This window comes from Ranitomeya variabilis, chromosome 3, assembly GCF_051348905.1.
Source record: "Ranitomeya variabilis isolate aRanVar5 chromosome 3, aRanVar5.hap1, whole genome shotgun sequence".
Taxonomy (NCBI): domain Eukaryota; kingdom Metazoa; phylum Chordata; class Amphibia; order Anura; family Dendrobatidae; genus Ranitomeya; species Ranitomeya variabilis.
In genome coordinates, this window is record NC_135234.1 from 621,164,583 (window position 1) to 621,189,013 (window position 24,431).

General features: G+C 43.5%; 1 protein-coding gene across 2 annotated transcripts in view; it reads left to right on the top strand.

Annotated features, from left to right (window-relative positions):
* ACVRL1 (activin A receptor like type 1) overlaps positions 1-24,431 on the top strand; it is a 153,430-nt gene that overhangs the window by 40,266 nt on the left and 88,733 nt on the right. For both annotated transcript variants that reach the window (XM_077297419.1, XM_077297420.1), the window contains exons 2-5: positions 13,068-13,172; positions 16,878-17,111; positions 19,594-19,796; positions 21,208-21,301. In XM_077297419.1, coding sequence (XP_077153534.1) covers positions 13,118-13,172; positions 16,878-17,111; positions 19,594-19,796; positions 21,208-21,301 — 586 coding nt within the window. In that variant the 5' untranslated portion in view covers positions 13,068-13,117. The remainder of the gene's footprint in view (positions 1-13,067; positions 13,173-16,877; positions 17,112-19,593; positions 19,797-21,207; positions 21,302-24,431) is intronic.

Below are 24,431 nucleotides of genomic sequence, written 5' to 3' on the forward strand. Positions count from 1 at the left end.
TTTTATTGGTAACATTTTCAGGCACGTGACATTTTTTGATCGCTTTCTATTCCGATTTTTGTGAGGCAGAATGACCAAAAACCTGCTATTCATGAATTTCTTTTTTTGGGGGGGGGGGCGTTTATACCGTTTCACGTTTGGTAAAATGGATAAAGCAGTTTTATTCTTCGGGTCAGAACGATTACAGCGATACCTCATTTATATTTTTTTTATGTTTTGGCGCTTTTATATGATAAAAACTATTTTATAGAAAAAATAATTATTTTTGCATCGCTTTATTCTGAGGACTATAACTTTTTTATTTTTTCGCTGATTATGCTGTATAGTGGCTCGTTTTTTGCGGGACAAGATGATGTTTTCAGCGGTACCATGGTTATTTATATCCATCTTTTTGATCGCGTGTTATTCCACTTTTTGTTCGGCGGTATGATAATAAAGCGTTGTTTTTTGCCCCGTTTTTTTTTTTTTACGGTGTTCACTGAAGGGGTTAAGTAGTGGGACAGTTTTATGGGACGGGTCGTTACGGACGTGGCGATACTAAATATGTGTGCTTTTATTGTTTTTTTTTATTTAGATAAAGAAATGTATTTATGAGAACAATATATATATTTTTTTAGAGATTTTTTTTTTTACACATCTGAATATTCTTTTTTTACACTATAACATTGCCCCGGGGGGGGGGGGGGCATCAAGTTATAGTGTAAGCGATCAGCGATCTGACGTGCACTCCTGGAGGTTTCCCGGCACCTGCTCTGAGCAGGCGCTGTGAAGCCACCTCTCTGCAGGACCCGGATGCAGCCCCGCGGCCATTTTGGATCCGAGCCTGCAGGGAGGAGGAGGTAAGAGACCCTCTGAGCAACACGATCACATCGCGTTGCTCCGAGGGTCTCAGGGAAGCACACAGGGAGCGCCCTCCCTGCGCGATGCTTCCCTATACCGCCGGAACACTCCGATCATGTTTGATCGCAGTGTACCGGGGGTTAATGTGCCGGGGGCGGACCGTGACAACTCCTGGCACATAGTGCCGGATGTCAGCTGCGATAGTCAGCTGACACCCGGCCGCGATCGGCCACGCTCCCCCCGTGAGCGCGGCCGATTGCTATGACGTACTATCCCGTCGGTGGGCATACGGGCCCACCCCACCTCGACGGGATAATACGTCTAATGTCAGAAAGGGGTTAACATCCGGATGGAGCAGTGCTCTGCCTACAGCTCTTATCCTGCTGTCAATCACTGACACTGGGATTTAACATGCACCGGCCTGGAAGCACATCACAAATCCCGCCAATCAGTGCCCCTGTCACGAGAGGTGGTGAGTTCTCCTTCAATTGAGGTTTTCAACTGGCTGGACAGACATTTGTTTGAGATGGTTTAGTGAATCCAGTATTGAGCAGAGGGTTGGACCAGATGACCCTGGAGGTCCATTCCAACTCTAACATTCTGTGATTCTATGATTCTGTGATCACGGGGCACCGATGGGTTGCCATGACGGCTGGGGGGTCTGCAGAAGACCCCCGTGTCTGTCATTGTAAATCTCCTGTGAATGCTGGGGGCCTGCGTACATCCTGATTTTTGCTATACATAGCATTGCTGAAAAAATGTGGGACTCTAAGGCCATGTTCACACGTTCAGTAGTTGGTCAGTATTTTACATCAGTATTCTTAAACCAAAATCAGGAGTGGGTGAGTATTCCAGAAGTGGTGACATGTTTCTATTATTTTTTCCCGATTGTCACACTCCTGATTTTGGCTTACATATACTGATGGAAAATACTGACCAAACACTGCACTTGTGAGCATTGCCTTAAAGGGAATCTGTCAGCAGGTTTTTTACATCATCAGGGAGCAGCATAATGTAGGCAAAGACAACCTGATTCCAGCGATGTATCACTTAGTTTACTGGGCACAGAAGTTCTCACACAATCAGAGCTTTTAGATACAGCATGAATCAGAGCTAAGAAAGCTAATCCCGCTCACACTAGGCTCTGGATATACAAAGTCCATAGACAGTGAGCTGCCTATCACATGAAGGGGCGTGTTGGACCAAGGCTCTCTCACCAGCTAGTCACAGCAATGAAAAGCTCCTGGTGCTTATACAATCATTGCAAATAAACAAAACCACAGAGCTCAATAAGAGAGGCATCCCTGAAATCTGAGTTTTAACCCCTACAGCATGCTGTCTTCCAGGCTCGGACTGGCCCACCAGAGAACCGGAGGATCCTCCTGTGGGCCCAGGCACTGACACCTGCTGGCAGGGTCCCCACTGCTCCGGGGCCCCCCCAGCCGCCCCCCACCCACCCACACTCCTTGAAGACGATACTCACCCTGCTCCAGCGATGGTCTCGGCATCTGCACTGCAGCTCGTCCTGAATGAGCGGTCATGTGGTATCGCTCATTAAGGTCATGAATATGCGCATATGCATGACCTTAATGAGCAGTATCACATGACTGCACAAGCAGGAAGAAGATGCTGCGCCGCCGCCGGGAGTCGGGACAGAGCGTGAGCGCGAGGGATGTCGGCACGGCCGTGCAGTGTGTGGGACAGGTGAGTATGAGGGACAGGGGGACTGGGGGATGAAGGAGGACATAAGCCGGCGCGCTGTGCAAGATGGGAGCAGGATCGGGTGCGGGTGTGCAGGTGCCGGGGGGTGGAGAGATAGGCCATGCATACGGGGGATATGAGCCATGCATACAGGGGGGAATATGAGCCATGCATACGGGGGGGTAATAGTCTGGGGCAGAGTGCTGTACACACTGGGGGCAGTGCTGGACATACTGGGGCAGATTGCTGGACACACTGGGGCAATGCTGGACACTGGGGCAGATTGCTGGACACACTGGGGGCAATGCTGGACACTGGGGCAGATTGCTGGACACTGGGGCAGTGCTGGACATACTGGGGCAAATTGCTGGACACACTGGGGGCAGTGCTGGACATACTGGGGCAGATTGCTGGACACACTGGGGCAATGCTGGACACTGGGGCAGATTGCTGGACACACTGGGGGCAGTGCTGGACACTGGGGCAGATTGCTGGACATACTGGGGCAGATTGCTGGACACACTGGGGGCTGTGCTGGACATACTGGGGCAGATTGCTGGACAACCTGGGGGTAATATGCTTGACATACTGGGGAAGATTGCTGGACACACTGTCTGGGGGCAATGCTGGACATACTGGGGCAGATTGCTGGACACACTGAGGGTAATATGCTGGACACACTGGGGCAGATTGCTGGACACACTGGGGCAGATTGCTGGACACACTGGGGGAAATGCAGGACACACTGGGGCAATATGCTTGACATACTGGGGAAGATTGCTGGACACACTGTCTGGGGGCAATGCTGGACATACTGGGGCAGGTTGCTGGACACACTGGGGGTAATATGCCGGACACACTGGGGCAGATTGCTGGACACACTGGGGCAATGCTGGACACTGGGGCAGATTGCTGGACACACTGGGGGCAATGCTGGACACTGGGGCAGATTGCTGGACACTGGGGCAGTGCTGGACATACTGGGGCAAATTGCTGGACACACTGGGGGCAGTGCTGGACATACTGGGGCAGATTGCTGGACACACTGGGGCAATGCTGGACACTGGGGCAGATTGCTGGACACACTGGGGGCAGTGCTGGACACTGGGGCAGATTGCTGGACATACTGGGGCAGATTGCTGGACACACTGGGGGCTGTGCTGGACATACTGGGGCAGATTGCTGGACAACCTGGGGGTAATATGCTTGACATACTGGGGAAGATTGCTGGACACACTGTCTGGGGGCAATGCTGGACATACTGGGGCAGATTGCTGGACACACTGAGGGTAATATGCTGGACACACTGGGGCAGATTGCTGGACACACTGGGGCAGATTGCTGGACACACTGGGGGAAATGCAGGACACACTGGGGCAATATGCTTGACATACTGGGGAAGATTGCTGGACACACTGTCTGGGGGCAATGCTGGACATACTGGGGCAGGTTGCTGGACACACTGGGGGTAATATGCCGGACACACTGGGGCAGATTGCTGGACACACTGGGGCAGATTGCTGGACACACTGTCCGGGTGCAATACTGGACACACTGGGGCAATATGCTTGACATACTGGGGCAGATTGCTGGACACACTGGGGTAGATTGCTGGACACACTGGGGCAGATTGCCAGACATACTGGAGCAGATTCCTGGACACACTGTCCGGGGGCAATGTTGGACATACTGGGGCAGATTGCTGGACACACTGGGGGTAATATGCTGGACACACTAGGGGTAATATGCTGGACACACTGGGGCAGATTGCTGGACACACTGGGGGCAGGACTGGAGGCATGGGCAGAATGTAGATACGGGGCATGATTGGAGACACGGGGCAGAATGAAAGACATGGGGCAGGATTGGATCATGGGGCAGGATTGGATACGATGGAGACAGAATGGGGCAGGATGGGGAGATCATATGGGGTAGAATGGATACTCGTGAGTGCAGGATGGGAGAACATATGGCTGGAGCCAGGAATGAGATAAACGGGGCCAGGGTGTGGAATATTATTACCATAGGGGCTAATTAAGGGATATTATTACTGCAGTGATGTATTTATTTTATTTTTTGAGGACACTGTTTTAAATGGGGGGGGGGGCGGTCCTGTTAGTGTGCAGAGTGACACTATATCGCCTTTTTTTCTTCATGTGGTGTAATGTAGAAGTTGTGAAAAATGAAGTAATGTGTTCTGCAAGCGGAGCTCGAGATAACTGTGTTATTTCCTGCAGAAATGAGTCCTGGCTGGATGAAGTGATGGTGGTCTGTGCTGGATGAAAGATGAAGGACTTCACCTAGAGACGTCACTGGTGAGTCAGTGTTACCTATACACTGACACTATACACTGTATGCTATATACTGAGGTCCTGTGTACAATTACACCAGTGATCACTGTATTACCTATACATTATATACAGAGCTCCTGTGTATAATACCACCAGTGATCTCTGTATTACCTCTACACAGACACTGCATACTAAGTACAGATCTCCTGTGTATAATGTCACTTAGGCTGCCGTCACACATTCAGTATTTGGTCTGTAATTTACATCAGTATTTGTAAGCCAAAACCAGGAGTGGGTGATAAATACAGAAGTGGTGCATATGTTTCTATTATACTTTTCCTCTAATTGTTCCACTCCTGGTTTTGGCTTACAAATACTGATGTAAAATACTGACCAAATACTGCTAGTGTGACAGCAGCCTTATGGTGATGGTATTGTGTTTTGTTTTGTTTTTTTAATTTCTGATCAGTATTGTAGTATTCAGTCACTATGTGGTGGTAATATGTGGTCTGGAAATGGTGTTGTGGTATTTGTCCCTTGTATGTGCTATTTGGTCACCAAGTGGTGGTAATATGTGGTCTTGACATGGTGCGGTGGTATTTGTCCCTTGTATGTAGTATTATTCGGTCACTATGTGGTCTGGTCAAGGTGTGGTGGTATTTCTTCCTGTATGTGGTATTATTGGTCTTGGTATAGTGGATTGTGTTGTGTATGGCGGTCATTTGTTCTCTCTGATATTAATTAAGAGAAGATTCTTTATTTCCATTAGAGTTTTAATGCTTTGTACACAGCGGCGGAGATGCACTTACAGGGGGTTTCCTGTGGAAAAAAGTAATCACCTCTCCACAGGATAAGTGATAACGTATTGATTGGTGGGAGTCTGACTGCTTGGACCCATTCAGCAAAATGTGGAACTTTTTATCCCCATTAGACTGGAGTGGCATGTCCGACTAGATCACTGATCCATTCATTCCCTCAGTGGCTGCACTTGTTTTTTTTCTGGAAGCCCCAAAGAGAATGAATGGAGCTGCGGTCAGAAATCCCACCTGCCGCTGCATTTTAAAATAGTGATAAGTGTCCTGTCAGGGATAAAACTTCCCCATTCTTCCGATCGGTGCAGTTTCTAATGGTCGGATCTAAGCGATCACCAATCCTGTGGAGCCCATGGATCAGTGATAACTTGTTTTAACCAAGAATCCCATTAATGTAAACTACCGTAATTATACATCCCAGTTATTGGGGCACACGGTAGATGTGCCGCAGCCGCCGGTGTTTTACAGCCGATGCTCCACTATAATGACAGATATTTGCATATAGCTGTAGGGTGGGCCCCTAGAGTCCATTCCTCTGGTGGGCCCCAGACACCCCAGTCCGACGCTGCTGTCTTCAGATTACACAGCAAAAGCCTGCTGACAGATTCCCTTTAAGCTACGTTCCCACTTAGCATCTACACTGCAGACATCTCAGAGCGGAGAGGCCGCAACGATATCCTCATCAGCATTTACCTCTGTGGATATCAAGGCAATATAGCTTAAGAAAAATATATTCAAAGCTTCTCCTATACATTGCAATGTTAAACAAGTACAGCACAGGGACAGCACACAGATGACACATGGATGACTTCCATGTGCTGTACGTGTTTTACACGGACCCATAAACTTGTACTGGCCCTTATCATCTGTGCTGCTGGTAAAAAAATCGGACGTGTTACCTTGTGGGTTACACAGCAAACTGTGCTTGGAAACACACTGGCATGTGTGCAGCACCATAGATTATAATGGGTTCATGTGGTATCCGTGAAAATATCTGTATATCTTATGACTTTTGAAGTGTTTTGCCGTCACATCTGTCGATGCCTGCTGGCACCATGAACAAATGTTTTGACCTTAGGTTTATTGAAGAGCACCGGAAATGAAAGCAAATCGAAGCACATATTATAGGCCAGGCTCTGAAAAGGGAAGTTTAACTTCCTCCCAAATTTTCAGCATTCTGCCCACATGGAGCCTTATTGTCTTGTGCATAAGTAGCTCATGGAAAATAAAAAGAGCATTTATTCTAGTGTTGAACTTATTATCACCATTATCACTATCATCATCATTATTATCATTTTGTCATAGTATAAAGGACTTGTGCATTATACAGCACTGTGTAATGCCTCTCAGTGGTAAGATGCTTTCAGCTGAGAGAACATTCGACAGGTTTTGAGTTAATCAGATAACTTTAAAGGGGACCTGTCACCCCCAAAATCAAAGGTGAGCTAAGCCCACCGGCATCAGGGGCTTATCTACAGCATTCTTATCTCCTGCATGTTGGTTTTAACCTGTATGGCAGACAGCATAAGCCTATCACGGGCACTGCCTTTTCACTGGCAGCCCCGGGCTCTTGGTCTGCTGCGGTGCCTCTGGGTGTTCGGTGTGGCCACGGAGCTTGCAGTCCCCTGACCTCCAGATTCAGCTGTCGGGGCATACAGCACCCGCACAGCCAAGGACTCTGGCCTCCTTTATGTCAGCTCTCCGCTCCGGGGTCAGCTCTGAATCAGCTTCAATTCCCCAGAGCCCGTGTCTCCGCTCCTGTCCCTTCCCTCTCCCCAGACTAACTGCTGAACAGGCTTAACTGACTCCTCCTCCTGACAAGAGAGATCAGCTCCTCTGAAGCCCCTCTGGCCTGGACCAGGAATTGTGATGCATGCTGTGTATTACTTGACATGGGGACCCCTTCCTGCCTCCAGGCATGACATGTCACGAAGTGACTGTTCAAGTGTGACACGACCCAACGGTTGGTCGGTCACAAAGCGGCGAGACTCACAAGGGGACACCGGGGACACTTTAACAACGGTGGGCCCTGCGATAGGGAACAGGGAAATGGACACCTCCTGCACTCTCCTAAGGATGTGCCCTGATCTCCCTAACATCCCTATACAGGTTTTTTCAACCTGTCGCCGAGCAGGATACCTAAGCCCTCGCTTGCCCTGCACCTATCTCTAAGTAGGGAATTGGCAGATGAGAGCACTGGTCCCACCGCTGCACTAATACAATACAGGGGAAGATAAAAACAACAAAGAGACAAAGAAACAATAACACCACACTTAGGTTTCTTTGCTGCAATGCACCACATAGCAGAGTAAGGCACCAGAAAAGAGTTCAGCTGAAGAACCACAGTACTCAGCCAGCTCTTTCTCCACCCAGGTTGGTCTCCAAAAGGACCTGTATAACCAACAATCAGCTGATGCATCAGGTGACCTTAAGAGGGATGGTGGGAGTGGTTACCACCAACATCAGCTGACCCAGTAGCAATGCAATGCAATAACACCAGCGGCCATCGGGGGGAAAACTGCATTGACCCCCAATGACCAGAAATGAAAAAAGGTTTTAATCAAAGGAAAACCAAATCTGCCACAGATCCAAACATGGATCGTGACATGACATCACCCCTCAGAGGGAGGCAATGTCACCGTGGCAACCGGACTCTGGAGTGTCATAAGTGTGAGGTGGCTGGCGGTGATAGCAGTCTCATCATTGATGTGACTGCTATCCAAATCATCTGAATCATTGTGGGACAGTATGGATTATCTTCACATCGGACAGATGAGGGATATGGTTGTTTATTATTTTTCTTTTACAGGTATCTGTGGATTAGGCTGAAGATGAGTATTTTTGTTGTTTATTACTTTCTTTTTTTTTTTTTTACAGGGGACAAGGGTTTCAATGGAATAGGAGTAAGGTGAGTATAACTGCTTTATTATTTTTATTTTAAATAAAGGAGTCTGTGTCTTTCAAATAAAGGATTTTATTGTGGCTGTGTCTTTTTTACAATGTAACTATGGGGTTAGTAGTGGGGGTGTCTTATAGACTCCTCTCCATTACTAACCTGTGGGCTTGATGTCAGCGGCAATAAAACAGCTGACATCAACCCCACAACCATTACCCGATTTGCCACCACAAAACTGCAAGTGGGAAGAGCAGGGCAAAGCACCATAATTGGTGCATCTAATAGATGCAACTTTTCTGGGGTGGCTGCGGGCTGCTATTTTTAGACTGAGGGGGCCAATATCCATTGTCCTTTACCAGCCTGAGAATTCCAACCCCAGGTGTCTGCTTTAGTTTGGCTTGTTGTGAAAAATTGGATGAGACCCTACGTCGTTTTTAAATTATTCATTTAAATAATTTAAAAAAACAGCATGTATTCTTGATAACCAGCCATGATAAAGCTGACAGCTGACGGTTGCAGCCCACAGCTGTCAGTTTTGCCTGAGCTGGTTAGCAAAAATAGAAGAGACCCCACGTCAATTTTTTAAATTTATTTATAGCACAGGTGCCAGCTGATGAATACTCCTATCAGCGGTGCCTGCTCTCGCTGTTTTGAGCAACAGCAGGCATAGGCTGATGGGAGTAGTACTCTCTCATTAGCCGATGCCTGTGACCGGATATAAACTTTTTACGTCCGGTCACAGCTGCTGGCTCACACTCTCAACTGACAGCATGGGAACTGTGGCTCTCTAACTGGCAGTAATAATCTTAACGCCGATCAGGTCTGCCGGGGTGTCTCGCGCTGTCAAGCAGATGACAGCATTGGAAATACCCGATGTTTGGGGTGCCAATTCTGAAAAGTCATATTCTGGGTCCATCACAAACACTAGGTGTTTGGTATGGACCCCAAACTTTCTGTTCAGGTTCACCCACCACTACTGAGTGTAAAGTAGGAGGGCTTCTTAAAGAAAAACTAACAGGTCTGTGAGAGCCAGAATTCTTAATAGTGCATGCAATAAAATGCAATTTAATCATTTAACATCATACAATGTGATTTTATGGCATCTAAACAGTGCTCACCTTAGTGCCCCATTTAGTAATAATGTCCACCAATGTACCCCTTAATAGCAATAATGCCCCTTTGTGTCAACTAGATGGAATAAAATGACCATTAACAGCTTGTGACTACAGATGAGCCACCCAAACTTTAAAGTTCGGGGTTCGCACGGATACTTAGTTTCCGGTGCTGAATGTCGAACAAGGACTTCTCCTGGAAGTCCGTTCAAGTTTGGAGTTCTGGGGAAAGTCCGGGAAGAGAGAGATAGCGAAAGAGAGAGAGTTAATTTTCCAGCTCCAAAGTTCGGGTCTCCATATATTTCAATGGGGTTCGGGTTCAAGTTCGGGTAAAGTTCTGGTACCCAAACCGAACTTTGGACTAAAGTATGGTCGGGTACCAGAACCCGAATTTCCACGGGTCCACTCATCTCTTCTTGTGACCATAACCTCTGAGTTCCAATCAGTCAGAAGTTGCGGTTGTGGTAATGACAGTGCGGGAACAGCTGAAGGTGGCAGATAGTAAGTATAATACTAGGGTCAGGGAACTTAGACTAGTGGCACTACTCCAGCGATGAAATAAAAACCAAAACTTTGCAGTGGTGTTTTAATGCACTTTGTGAGGACCCTATAAAGTAATAGTGCCCTCTTTTTGCCCTGTAGGAAGTAATAACGTTTCCTTTGTGTTCCTGTGATATTTATATGTAAAATACTCATCACTCCTATAATTCAATAAGGCTCTGCACCTCCTCATAACAATTATTAATGCCCTTAAAAAGTAAAACTGCCCCCACAGTGCCCCACAAAAAGTAATAACACCCCTGAACTCAACTTCCCCTTAGTAGGACCTCCCACTGGACTTGCATACATACATATTTTCCCACAAACCTGTATACCAGCATCTCTGTCTCTTTACCATGCTGTCCACAGACAGGACTGCATGTACAACTTAACAACTTTCCTTTAACCCTATCAGTGTCCTTTGCACTCTTATATAGTCTAACATGGTGGTCACTCTGGTTGGTCCCACTGTGCAAGATGGCTCAAGATGACTGCACCCTTTGCCCTCTTGGTAACTACACTACTGTCACTGACACTTCTATGTATATGATATGCACTGTGGCCTTATTAAATGCTCACTGTGAGAGGCATCATTACAGTAATGTTCATAGAAAGAAACTTCTGGGAGACTTTTTACTATTCAAAGGCATAGTAAAATACATCAGTCACTCTTTGTTGACAACAACACACAAAAGAATACTAATGAATTAAAGAAATGCATTGAAACTCTTTCAGTGCTGTTTAAGATATCATAATATGCATGAAAATAGGTATGACATAGAATGCAGAGAAAGCTCAGACTAAGGCCGCATTCACACTCACTAGGCTTGCATCACAATAGCCCACCCGACTTGTGGTTCTCCTGATCTGAGTCAACTGCCTCATATATCATGTTGACGAAGTTAGTTCAGATGAGGCATGTTCAGTGTTTCACAGAAGTGTGAATTTGGCTTTAATAAAATGTTGTCCACTTCTCTGAATGAAGTGTAGAGCTACCAATTTTGTGTTAAATTTTAAAGCCAATTTTTGTGCCCGGAAAGACGCTAGCAAGAACTGACTTTTACAGAATCCTGATAGGAACATAATGCATTATTACATTGATATTAATCTAGCCTGATCTGGTCGAGAAGGTACAGTTATGTCTAGAAATATTTGGACATTGACACAAGTTTTGGCATTTTAGCTGTGTACCAAAACATGTTCAGCATACAGTTATATAATCAATATGGGCTTAAAGTGCAGACCATCATCTTTAATAAGAGGATATTCAGATGCTAACTGTAGTAAGGGTTTAGGAAGCTCTTTAATGTGTAGCTGCCTCATTTTCAAGGAACCAAACATAATTAGACAATTATCTCAAAGGCTCCTTAATAGGCTGCTTAAGCTATTCCCTTGTTAACCCATCATTAATTAAACAGGTAGAAGGTCTGTAGCTGAATACGGGTGTGGCTGTTCCCTTTGGGAGCTGTTGCTGTGAACCCACAACATGCAGTCAAAGGAGATCTCAATGTAAGAGAAACAGACTATCATTAGGCTGAAAAAAAAAGAGATAGTAAAAATATTAGGAGTGGCCAAATCAACAGTTTGGTACATTCTGCAAAAAAAAGATTGCACTGGTGAGTTTGGGAACTCAAAAAAGGCCTGGATGGACATGGAAGACAGCAGTGGTGGATGATCACAGGATCCTTTCTATGATGAAGAAAAACTGCTTCAGAACATTGACCCAAGTGAAGAATAGGTGTTTCAGTATTTAAGACCTGAAAGTCTACACTTCAATTGCATCTCGAAAGTTTCATTTTAAATCCAAAATAGTGGCATGCAGAGGCCAAATCACAAAGATTTGGTCACTGTCAAATATTTCTGGACCTATCTGTATATAACTTGCTCCTGGTGGATCCCAGTTACTTATAATGATACACTCAGATTCCCCTATGGTGCCTGCCATTTTTACTAGAAAAATAGCTCCGTATGCGGTACTAAGGTCTGACACAATCTGTCAAGAAGACTGCTAATGGAACCCCTGGCACCAATGTGAACAGGGTCTTAGTTCCCCAGTAAAAATAGATCCAAACCACAAATGGTGATAGGCAGTTCCCAAAATGTCATAGGAGATTATTTTAGCAGATTTTGTTGCTTCACTGGCAAAATTAGATTTATTTTTGTGTCCTAGGGAATATGAAGACAGGCAGATGTCTTGCTACAAGTAGGTGTTGGTGATGGATCTGCTTGTCTATAGCCACAGTTCATTTCTTCTGACTCATAGGGCATATTGTAAATGCATCAGCCAATAAAGCCGTCTATTCAGTCAGCAGCGCAGGGTTTAACTTTGTTATAGTCAGTATGAGACTTGAAATAAGACGGATAGTGGGAGAAAATCAGGTTGAGAGTTAGACTGATTGGTCCATAAGAGAGTGCGGTTCTAAAACTAGATTTACTAGACATGTAATGCTGACAAATCCTGGACACCTGCTGTGTGTTATGTTCTTCGTCTAGTGGACCAAGCCCAAAATGAGTGGGCAAAGGACTGTAGTGTGCCAGGAACCAGGGCAGCAGACAACAGTTGTTTAGCAGCAGGCAACAGAAGGCATAATTATGAAACAGTATTTTATTATGACTTCCTTCCTGAAGAGAAACACAAATTAAAATTTTCATTAAGGATGCAATTAAACAAATAAGTGTCTCCATGTGAATCCAATGATTTTACAAAATAATTATGTAATGAAAACTTGGCAGGATTCCTAATCCATCGTGAAATCTTTATTTTCCAGTTTAATCATCACTTACTTAATCTTTGTAAAAACAGTTGATACATATTAATTGTATTTAAGCCATTAGGATGAATAATAAGAAATATATATTGTTTTTTTCCCCACAGGATAAGCTCGCTTGACCACGGCTGAACAAGTCAAACACAAATCTGACAAAATGCTACGAAGAAACATTTGGGTGCTTTCACTGGCAATTGTTACATCAGCAACAGGTCAGTAGAATGAAATATTCCTAAAATATTCCCGTTTTCACACCAGTCATCTATTTCTTACGGTAAGCAGTCACTTCATTAGTATTGGAATATGTGCACATCTTGGAGACACAGGCGTGCCCACTGAGGTTTTGCTATAGGTAGGCTCTTCAGAAAAAAGCCACCTGTGCTTTTTCTAAATCATCTTCTTTGGCTTCTTATTTTTGTCATTTTTGAGGCGTCTTTTTTTATATTTAAAGTAGGTCACCTCTTTTAGATACTTAGCGGCTTTCGAAACTGGGAATGGTTAAAAGAAGTTAAAAAAGACGGAACCTATCTATGTACAGTGGTTTTTACATCGCACCTCATATGATCATTCTCTATTGACTGGTTCATGCTTTTCCAAGCACAATCTGCCTGAAACATATGATACAAGCCCATGCCCTTAGTGATTGTGGCTTATGTCTTTAAAAGGGAGAAGATACAGATTAAATATTAGAAAAAACTTTTTGGCAGCGAGGGTAATCAATAAGTGGAACAGGCTGACCCGAGAGGTGGTGAGTCCTCCATCAATGGAAGTCTTCAAACAGATGATGTACAGATATCTGAGATGGTTTAGTGAATCCTGCATTGAGCGGGGGGTTGGACACGATGACCCTGGAGGTCCCTTCCAACTCTAACATTCTGTGATTCTATGATATTACTGGTGACCTAAATAACATGGTGAGGGGTGGCACAGGAGACATAATGGACAAAAGCTCCTTTTTCAGTTATAAACTTGCAGAAGCTGTAAGGGCGTTTGATAAGGAGGGCAAAGTGACTGTCATAGGGGTCACCAGTATGGTATCAACGTGGGGGACCGTTAAATGAAACCTGTAAGCAGGTTTTTTTCTACCTCATTTGAAAGCAGCATAATGTAGGCAAAGAGAAGCTGAATCCAACAACCTATCATTTAGTTTATTGGGTGCAGCCGTTCTGACACAATCAGAGTTTTTAGATTTAGATTTATCAATGTAGCAGAGCTTAGAAAGCCTCTCCCGCCCACATCAGGCTCTCTATGTACATTGTCTATAGACATTGAGCTTCTTGTCATAGGAGGGGGCGGACAACTGACCACGCCAGCTAGTCACTGCAATGATAATCACAAGGTGATAACACATTGATTGTAAATAAACAACAGCCCACAGCCTGACATGTGACACATTGCTGAATTCTGTGTTTTAACCCCTACTTTATGCTGTCATGAGATTACATAGCAAAAGCCTTCTGACAGATTCCCTTTACCAAAAGGGCAATGAAGGGGCTGTATTGTGAGAGGAGCTGCAATACTGGGTAGGCCAACCTACTAATAAACCTTAATTACATAAAACTGTAAATCCTTAGGTTTAGGGTGGCCAGAATAATGCTCCATTTTGGATGATGTGTTTTGGCCTTTATGTGTCTGCTGAATCAAATTCAGACATTTGAAACCTAATATGGTGTAGAAATGGGTTGTGCAGTATAGAAAAAAAACAATTGAGGCATGGATGCCCTTAAAATAAAGAACAGTGGCACACTTACGGTACCTTCTAGCAACCGTCACGGTTGCTGCTGAAGCAATATGGCTCCATTTGGAAGTCACAAGACCACTGCAGACTGTAATAGGCTGCAGCAGTAGGGTGACTAGAAATGTGCGTCATCAGGCAAGTATCTGATGGCATTGTAGTCCTGTGATTTCCGAATGGAGCAGGCATCACATCTGGATGCTGGTGCAGATCCATGAGGCGGCATGAAAGGCCACCACTTTTTTATTGTAAGACCGATCATGCCTTAATATTTTTTAGTAACAGGGCGACTTTAATATAATAACTTCTCCAGCTACAGCACAGCAGAGTTTAGCTCGTAGCCCTGACAGTGGGCTTTTTAGCTATGATTGACAGTAGGATTGTATCTGTCTTAGCCCATGTGGTGACAGATTCTGTTGGCAATCTGAGGTGACAAAGTCCATTCAACAACTGAAGCTGGCACAAGTATCCCTTGTCAAGCAACACTTAGATAAATAGTAAGACAAAGCCAAAGGTCAAAGCCAGAGAGTCGAGAAAAGCTAGTTCTAGTTACTTGGGCTTTCGGAAGGAGAGACTTTATTCTTCAATGTTTTGTATCTGTAAAACTAAATTTCCAATCGGCAATAGTTCAGAGGACTGATGAACACAATCAGCAGTTTTCTCAGTATTGATTACCATTTCCATCAATCCAGTGATTTTACACAATAAAAATAAATCCCAGTATTTGAAGGAAAAATGTAGTTCAATTAGGGACTGTCCTCTTCGGAAAGTTCCTTTTCATAGATGTAATTCATTTTTTGGGGCCAAACTTTTCCCTTGTCTGGGAGAAAAAAGCAGGTGTCCACTAAGTGCAATCACTTCTAGCCAGATCAGAGACCTCTTATATGGGCATTGTCTACAGGTATGGAATGTATTGCACAGATCTCTCACTAATTACAGGGCCATATGGCTCCCCCACCAACATTCGCTCATCAGTGGGAATGCCAGCAGCTACATCCTTTCCTATACCCTGTGGACTCTTCTCACACAGACTTTCTCAATTCAGACCCTGTTCTCTAGTAATACATGTAAAAGCGTAAAAGTCAATCAACAGGTAAATGTTTAGCTGGATACAGTAGTATTACTGTACTGTATAATTGCTATACATACTGCTACTCAATACAAAGAAGACAGAGATATATTGACTACTGCCAGGTACGATCGGGACACATTTGAGTTGGACGGAAATGGTCTTCAAATCGAGGAATATTTCACTGGCGAATAAGACACAGCTCATACATAGTTTAGTCTATTCTGTAGTAACATACAGATGTGAATCCTGGACGATAAAGAAACAAGACAGAAGAAGAATCGTTGACTTCGAAATATGCTGCTGGAGAAGGATGTTATTGATACCATGAATGGCAAGAAGAACAAACAAATACATTTTGGAACAAATCAAGCCAGACATGTCACTCGATGCAAGGATAACCAAGCTATGACTTGCCTACTTTGGACACATCATACGAAGAGAGCAATCACTGGAGAAGGACATCATGGTTAAAAGAATAGTAAAAGGCAAAGAGGAAGACCAGTAACCCAATGGCTTGATACTATCAAGATAACAGCAGAGAAGACCCTGGTGGACCTATCTAGGCTTGCACAAGATTGATTTTTCTACAGATCGTTCATCCATCAAACCACCATAACTTTTATAAATCAAGACTATAGGCAACATTATATGACTATAATATACTATTTACTTGACAATGATATAAGAAACATAATCTGTGGTTTACTGTCTAAGGGTATAGTCACACTGCGTGTTTGCCACGTGTCAGTGGCTTCATCAGAGCATCATCTGAAGCCCTGAAAAACAGGATTCAGGTGGTACCACCGATTGGGCCATTGACTTTAATGAGGCAGACGAAGTTAAAAGTCTTATTGACTAAGCTTTTGTGCCCACCTTAGGAATGTAGATACTGCAAAAACAGAGGCATGCCAGACAGAGCACAAAGTAACTCAGTCTGCCCCATTAAAATCAATGGCCCTATTGGGGGTTCTTCCAGAATCCTGTTTCTCAAGAATTTAGACAGAAGCAAAGCCATTAGTGCAAAAAGGCAATGTGAACATGCCCTAAGAGAATTGTGCATTTTTGATGGTTGTAGTCATTGAGACTGAAGGCTTATTACTTTCTTTACAGATATCTATTACACCTGTACCTGTCAAGGGGCATCCGACTGCTTGGAAAAGACTTGTGTTGGAAAGACATGTTTTGTGACGGAACAGAAACGGATTGAATCTGGAAATATCGATAGAGTCCGAGGCTGTTTTAATAGCAGCATAAATGAGCAATGCAATGTCAAAATTGAGGTTTCAGAAGCTTGGTGTTGCTTTTCCGATTTCTGTAATGAAAATTTCACCATCTTCAAACCTGGTAAACAGCCTTTCATATTATATGGTATCTCAAAACTGATATCACAGGCCAGCGCCTGATGAGGCAGTACGTGTGTTTCTGGTAGATGTAGTAAATATAAAAAGCTGCAAATATTTGTAAATCATACACTGTGAACTCCATCACCATTTTCAGACTATCTATGCTATGTGTTTCTCTAAAATGACCAAACCTTCCAGTAATATCGGAGGCACATGGAAGGTCGTAGCATGTTTTGCTTTGAGGTCCAAGATCTTCAAGTTACAGCTCTAGGAAAAAGCATATACAAAGGATCACAAAGTAGTGAGAGTAGTTGTGCCCAGCAAGTTTACACTCTTCACTTCTTAAATACAGTGTTGTCTTCAGATCTTTTCTAATTCCACTTAAAAGGAGGATGCCATCCCCCAAAAAATGTTTTCAACAATTGAAAAATAATAAAGTTTTATTGTTTTAATTTAAACAAATATATATTATCATTTATTTTTCAAACTAAATTAAAAAAAATAATTTAAAAAGGTTTGGAATTTCCACTTTTAAACACTAGGGGGAGCAGCTGTTAAAATTTGCCTTGAAAACCTAGTGTACAACCAGCTCACATTACGACTGCAGTAAATGTAGGCAGGGTCTGCTCACATATGTGTGACATCACTCATCTCCTCCCCTTCTGGGTGTTTGCGGAGACATTTTGTTGGAGACTGCAAAGTGATACTGACAAGTAGACTGTCAACGAGGCTATATTATAAGCTGGGATTAGATACATGGAGTGTATCACATCACATACGTGATTAGATATGCTTAGAGCAGAGGTCTCAAACTGCATTCCTCAAGGGCTGCAAACAGGTCATGTTTTCAGGATTGCCTTGTACTGCGCAGGTGATAATTTAATCACCTACACACATAATGATTACAGCACCTTGTGCAATGCTAAGGAAATCTTCAAAACACGTATGGTTTGCAATCCTTTAGGAATGCAGTTTGAGACCCCTGGCTTAGAGTACACACGCTGGGATTACAGGTGTATCTCACAAAATTATAATGTCATCAAAGAGTTAATTTATTTCAGTTCTTCAAAACAAAAAGTGAAACTCATATATTCTATAGAGTCATTACAAACAGAGTCATCTATTTCAAGTGTTTATTTCTGTTAATGTTGATGATTATGGCTTACAGCCAATGAAAATCCAAAAGTCATTATCTCAGTAAATTAGAATACTTTATAACACCAGCTTGGAAAAATGTTTTTAAAAACTCGAAATGTTGGCCTACTGAAATGTATGTTCAGTAAATGCACTCAATACTTTGTGGGGGCTCCTTTTGCATGAATTACGGCATCAATGCAGCGTGGCATGGAGGCGATCAGCCTGTGGCACTGCTGAGATGTTATGGAAGCCCAGGTTGCTTTGATAGCAGGCTTCAGCTCATCTTATGGGGTTAAGGTCAGGCAAGTTTTCTGGTCAATCAAGCACAGTGGTACTGTTGTTTTTAAACCAGATATTAGTAGTTTTGGCAGTGTGGATAGGTGCCAAGTCCTACTGGAGAATGAAATTTCCATCTCCAAAAAGCTTGTCTTGGTAGACGGCTGTGCTGACTTTGGTCTTGATAAAACACAGTGGACCTACACCAGCAGATGACATGGCTCCCCAAACCATCACTGATTGTGGAAACACATCACATTCACAGAGCAGCTTCTGCTCTTTCACTCTGCTCTGATGATGGGGCATCACTGCTCATGTCATGCTGATTAAAAGTTGACTCCCTGCTGCCTAACTACAGGGCCACTGTTGTCAACCAGCATGACGTTGGCAGTGACACACTGTCAAACAGAGCAGACCATAACAGGAAAAGCTGCTCTGTTGACATGGGGTCAAATGAAGCAGCAGAATTGCTGGCAGGAGCAGTCCGTGATGTCACTGGTCATTGATGACTCTTCGTTTCATGAAGGGGACCACAGACTCTGCCCCCTGTTGATGCTTCGTTTGAGTATCCCAACATGCACTGATGATGCTCAAACGAAGCGTCATCAAAAAGCAAGTGAAATAAATAGAAAAGCAGATACATACTGTAGTTGGGGAAGGATAGGATATTATAGTTTAGACTGTGTCACTAAATAGATAGGGATTTAGGGGGAAAATTATTTTGGACTTCGGACCACTCCTTTAAAGGGATTATCCAGGGCTTTTGTGTTTTTTTCTTTTTATGGGGCCAAGAACTTACAGGCAGGTAGTTTCTAACTACCCATCTATTCTGTACGGCGCCGATCTCTGCTTCTTTTATATAAAAAATGAAAGCAGTTAGATAGTGTAGTGAGGGAAGCACAAGGACTTTTTAACTCAAGTATATTAGAAAATAGTTTAGACTATGGCACTAAATAGATAGAGAGATGGGATGACAATTGCTTTAATTATCTGAATAGTAATTTTTTTCTGACTTGTATTGGATCTGATGAGAAGCACTTAAGTAACAAAATGTTTCTTTTCTACAACAGTGGAGAAATCCCGAGACACAAGCCTCCTCCTAGTGACTGTCCTTCCCATAGTTCTCTTCGTCATCATTCTGATGTTTTTCGCATTCTTATTCTGGAAGATGAAGCAAGGCAGCCGGAAGAAACCCTTGCCAAGACTCCTTGCCATTGACTTTGGGCATGCCGACATTGTTAATGCATCAATAGTCGGTGACAGCACTTTAGGGGTGAGTCATTGGAAGGACGATGTAGATAACTTGTGGAGAAGTCTTTTTTTTCTTCTGAATGTTGTTTTATCATACTCAGAGCAGTGTATCCAAGTCTTTATATTGAACGGCAACCATAACATGGAAAAGTCCAGATGTATCTGTTTTTGTGCCTTGTGAATTGTAAATGGGATTTCTGGAAAACTCACCCTTATTTCTACTATTGTAACATGAAGCACATTTTCAGCCCAAAAATCCAGAGCAGAAAATCCGAAGCATAATCACAACATGGAAACATGCCTCAATGGATCTTGGAATAAATAAGTTTTAATATTATTAAAGGGGATGGCCACATTATCGTTATTTTAAATGTGTGGGGACATGATTTGTGGTACTTGTTCATATATATAGTAAGGCTATGTTCAGACGTCGCTTTTTTTAATGCAGATTTTAAGCTACCTTTTACAATACCAGCAAAAGCTACGAGATTTCAGAAATCTCATGCACACACCTTGTTTTCTGACTGATTTGGAAAACTGCTTTTTGAAATCTGCAGCATGTCAATTCTGCATGGGAAAAATGCAACTCTGCAACTCATAGGACCCATAGAAGCACGCAAGACGCGAAACGGCCATCATCCGACATGTACCGCACAAGAATCTCCTGCTTCCATATTTAAATGTGAACAATAAAGTGAACTTTTTACACGGGACAGCGAGTGCCACTTCTTGCCCATCTTACATTAACATTGCCTGAATAGTTTTTTTTTACTTTATAGGGCACCCGAGATCCCAGGGGCAATGTATTACCAACTTTCCCTCCATGGACATAAACGCTGGCTGCAGGTGCGACAGTGGTGCCGGTCTTTTTTCCTCATCCCCGTTTTCTTAAATTACAAGTGTGCCGTCACTCTGAGCGACTACAGACTTGTGAATCCTCACATCACGCGCACTGCATGCTGTGAGGATTTTCTGGTGCTGGCGCCAGGAGAGAAGGGAACGCGACCACAAATATGTTATTTGCATACATGCAGTCACATGCTGACTAGACGGTATCCGGCCTTGCGTAATGCAAGTGTATTGAGCGAGGTCAGAAACAGTCTAGTCGGAATGTGGCCTGAAGTAGGCATATCGCATACTGTACTTGTGGTCTCACGCCCTCCTATCCTGGCGCTGTCACCAGAGAATCCTCACAGCGCGCAGCATCATGTGAGGATTCACAAGTCTACAGTCACACAGAGTGACTGCAAGCTTGTAATTTAAGAGCGGACAACCCCTTTAATAACATAAGCAAGAAAAAATGGATGTGTACATGAGTCCTAATGGTAATAGGGAGGTTTTTTCTTATTACCTCATACCACGTATCTTAATGGCTTCGTTGATTCCCATTAATTCACAATGCGATGTATAACCAGTTGTCTTCATTTTTGCAGGATCTTTTAGACTGTACTACTGGTAGTGGCTCAGGGCTACCTTTCCTGGTACAAAGAACTGTGGCTCGCCAAGTTACACTTGTGGAATGTGTAGGTAAGAGTCGACAATGACACCTACTTTAAGGCTAAGTTCACATGATGAGTTTTTGGCTTGTGTTTGATGTTCCATATTTTCGCTGCACAAAAAACGCAGCGCATTACAGTTCTATCAAAGTGGATGGGATTTATAGAAATCTCAGGCCCCCTTTTTTATTCTTCCGTCCACATAGCCAGATGAGGGCTTGTTTTTTGCAGAACGAGTTGAACTTTTGAATGACACTTTTGAAAGCACAACATGTGCTGGAAACTGTATAAAAAATTCCATGTGTGGTGAAATTGCGAAAAAAAAATCCTGCAGTTGTTTCTTGGGAGCTGTTTTACAGCGTACATTGTGTGGTAAAAATTACCAAGCACCATGATTGTCCAGGTCAGTACAATTACAATACCAAACATGTCCAGTTGTTTTTTTAATTATTTAAAAGGAGAAAAAAAAATTGACATTTGTTAAAAAAAAAAATATTGTGTTGCCATTATTGTGACCTGTAATGTTTTCATTCTTTGTTTAATGGACCAGTATGAGGGCTTGTTTTTTTGCAGGGTGAGAATACATTTTTATTCATACCACTTAAGGCAAATATGACATTTTGACCATTTCTTGCTGCATTTTTTTGCAGCGTTATGGCGACCCCCCCAAAAAAACTACAATTTTGACTAATTCAATTTTTTTTTTTCTGGACATGGTTTATTGATCGGATTAATTATTTTTATATTATAGATCAGACTCATATGTATTTTTTTTAAAATATCTTTTATTTTTTCATATTTTTTTAAACTTTCTTTTAAAAAACAACAACTTTTTAGTGTATTAGTTAGTCTTTTTAAGGGATTTGAACCTGTGATCCTCTGATCACTTGTATTATATATACCAATACTCCAATATTTTTGTATATTATAAAAATCATGGTCTCCTTTCCCCCACCTCACTCTACCCCTCCACCCGACCTATCCATCAATGTCAATGGCTGCTCACTTTCCCCAGTCCTGCACGCTCGGTGCCTCGGGGTGATCCTTGACTCTGCCCTCTCTTTCAAGCCACATATCCAAGCTCTTGCCTCCTCCTGCTGATTCCAACTCAAAATCATTTCCCGAATCCGTGCATTCCTTGACTAAGGAAACCACTAAAACACTAGTGCATACCCTTATCATCTCCCGCCTCGACTACTGCAACCTCCTGCTCTCTGGCCTCCCCTCTAGCACTCTGGCACCACTCCAATCCATCCTAAACTCTGCTGCCCGACTAATCCACCTGTCTCCCCGTTATTCCCCAGCCTCCCCTCTCTGACAGGCCCTTCATTGGCTTCCTATTGCTCAGAGGCTACAGTTCAAAACACTAACAATGACATACAAAGCCATTCACAACCTGTCTACTCCATACATCTGTGACATAGTCTCCTGGTACCTACCTACACGCAACCTTTGATCCTGTTATGATCGCCTTCCCTACTCCTCTCTCATCTCTTCCTCCCACAACCGCATCCAAGACTTCTCCCGTGCTTCCCCTATACTCTGGAACTCTCTACCCCAACACATCAGGCTCTTGCCTACCACGGAAACCTTCAAAAGGAACTTGAAGACCCACCTCTTCCGACAAGCCTACAACCTGCAGCGATCCTCTGTCTGCTGAACTGTCACATGACCAACTCTACCCTCTCCTAGTGTATCCTCACCCATCCCCTGCAGACTGTGAGCCCTCGCGGGCAGGGTCCTCTCTCCTCCTGTACTTGCGTGTGCCTTGTTTTACTCATGTTTGTTGTACTTGTCTATATTTGCCCGGTTCACATGTAAAGTGTCATGAAATAAATGACGCTATAAAAATTTATAATAATAATAATAATACCCATCTACAGGGCTGGGATTCAATGTTGCTCCACAATGGCAGATAAAGGGGTCTTCAACAGACCCTCAGCTGCTATAGCAACACATCGACACCAAGTTGTGTGGCAGCTGATGGGTGCATAAAATGACACAACCCCAGAGCTGGCATCCTTTTTTTTAACTAATCCTAAACTGACCTGCGGTGCGGTTCTGAAATCCGCAGCATGTCAATTTCTCTTGCGAGTACGCTCAGTTTTATGTGTGGATTTTCCCCATAGACTTGATTTAGATACAGATATAAAATGCATGTGTTTTAGTGCAGAAACGTAGTAAAAACGCAAATAATCAGCACATGAAGTTTTGTCAAACCCAAATTCATGGAAGCATCAAAAACAAGGCAGCTTTATTTAAAACATGACACACCAAACAGAGAAAAAAAACGCAGGGTCAAAAACGCAATAAAAAAGTGTGTAAAAAAATGCAATGAAAAATAAAAAACCGCAAGTAATCTAATTTACCAAATAGGTGCAGAAATACTATAGAAATCTGTAACATCAAAAACGTACTAAAAGCTCTATGCGGGAACGTAGCCTAAAGGTGTTTTTGCTATCAGTTATATACCTGGCTACACACTGTTTTCTATTGTGGAAATGTTACATCCAATATCTCCAAACAAGATAATGCAGCTCTAGGTAAGCGTAGATTCACATAAGTAAGAACTTTACAAATCCATGCATATACTGCAGAAAGAAGTCTATTCACAAATGGAAAATCATTGACAAGTTCCAATTTTCAAATAGATTTGCTTACAAATTAGCTTCCAGTCAGATCAATGAGAAATCTGCCACAATGTGCAGACAACAAGGATTTGTGTCCCATTTTGATTGAAAGGAAATCTGTCTGCAGGTTTTGGCTGTGTTATCTGAAAGCAGCATGACATGGGGACAGAGACTCTCATTCCAATGTGTCACTTATTGAGCTGCTTCTGCAGTTTTAGGCCATGTTCACACTTTGCGGGTTTTACCGCGGATCCGCGGCGATTTTGATGCTGCGGGTCCGCAGCAGTTTCCATAGCGTTTACATTTAAATGTAAACCCTATGGAAACAGCAATCTGCTGTGCACATGCTGCGGGAAAAACCACGCAGAAACGCAGCGGTTTACATTCCGCAGCATGTCACTTCCTTGTGCAGAATCGCTGCGATTCTGCACACATAGGAAAGCATTGATCCGCTAACTTCCCGCATGGGGCTGTGCCCACGATGCGGGAAGTAAGCGGATAATGTGCAGATGGTACCCGGGGTGGAGGAGA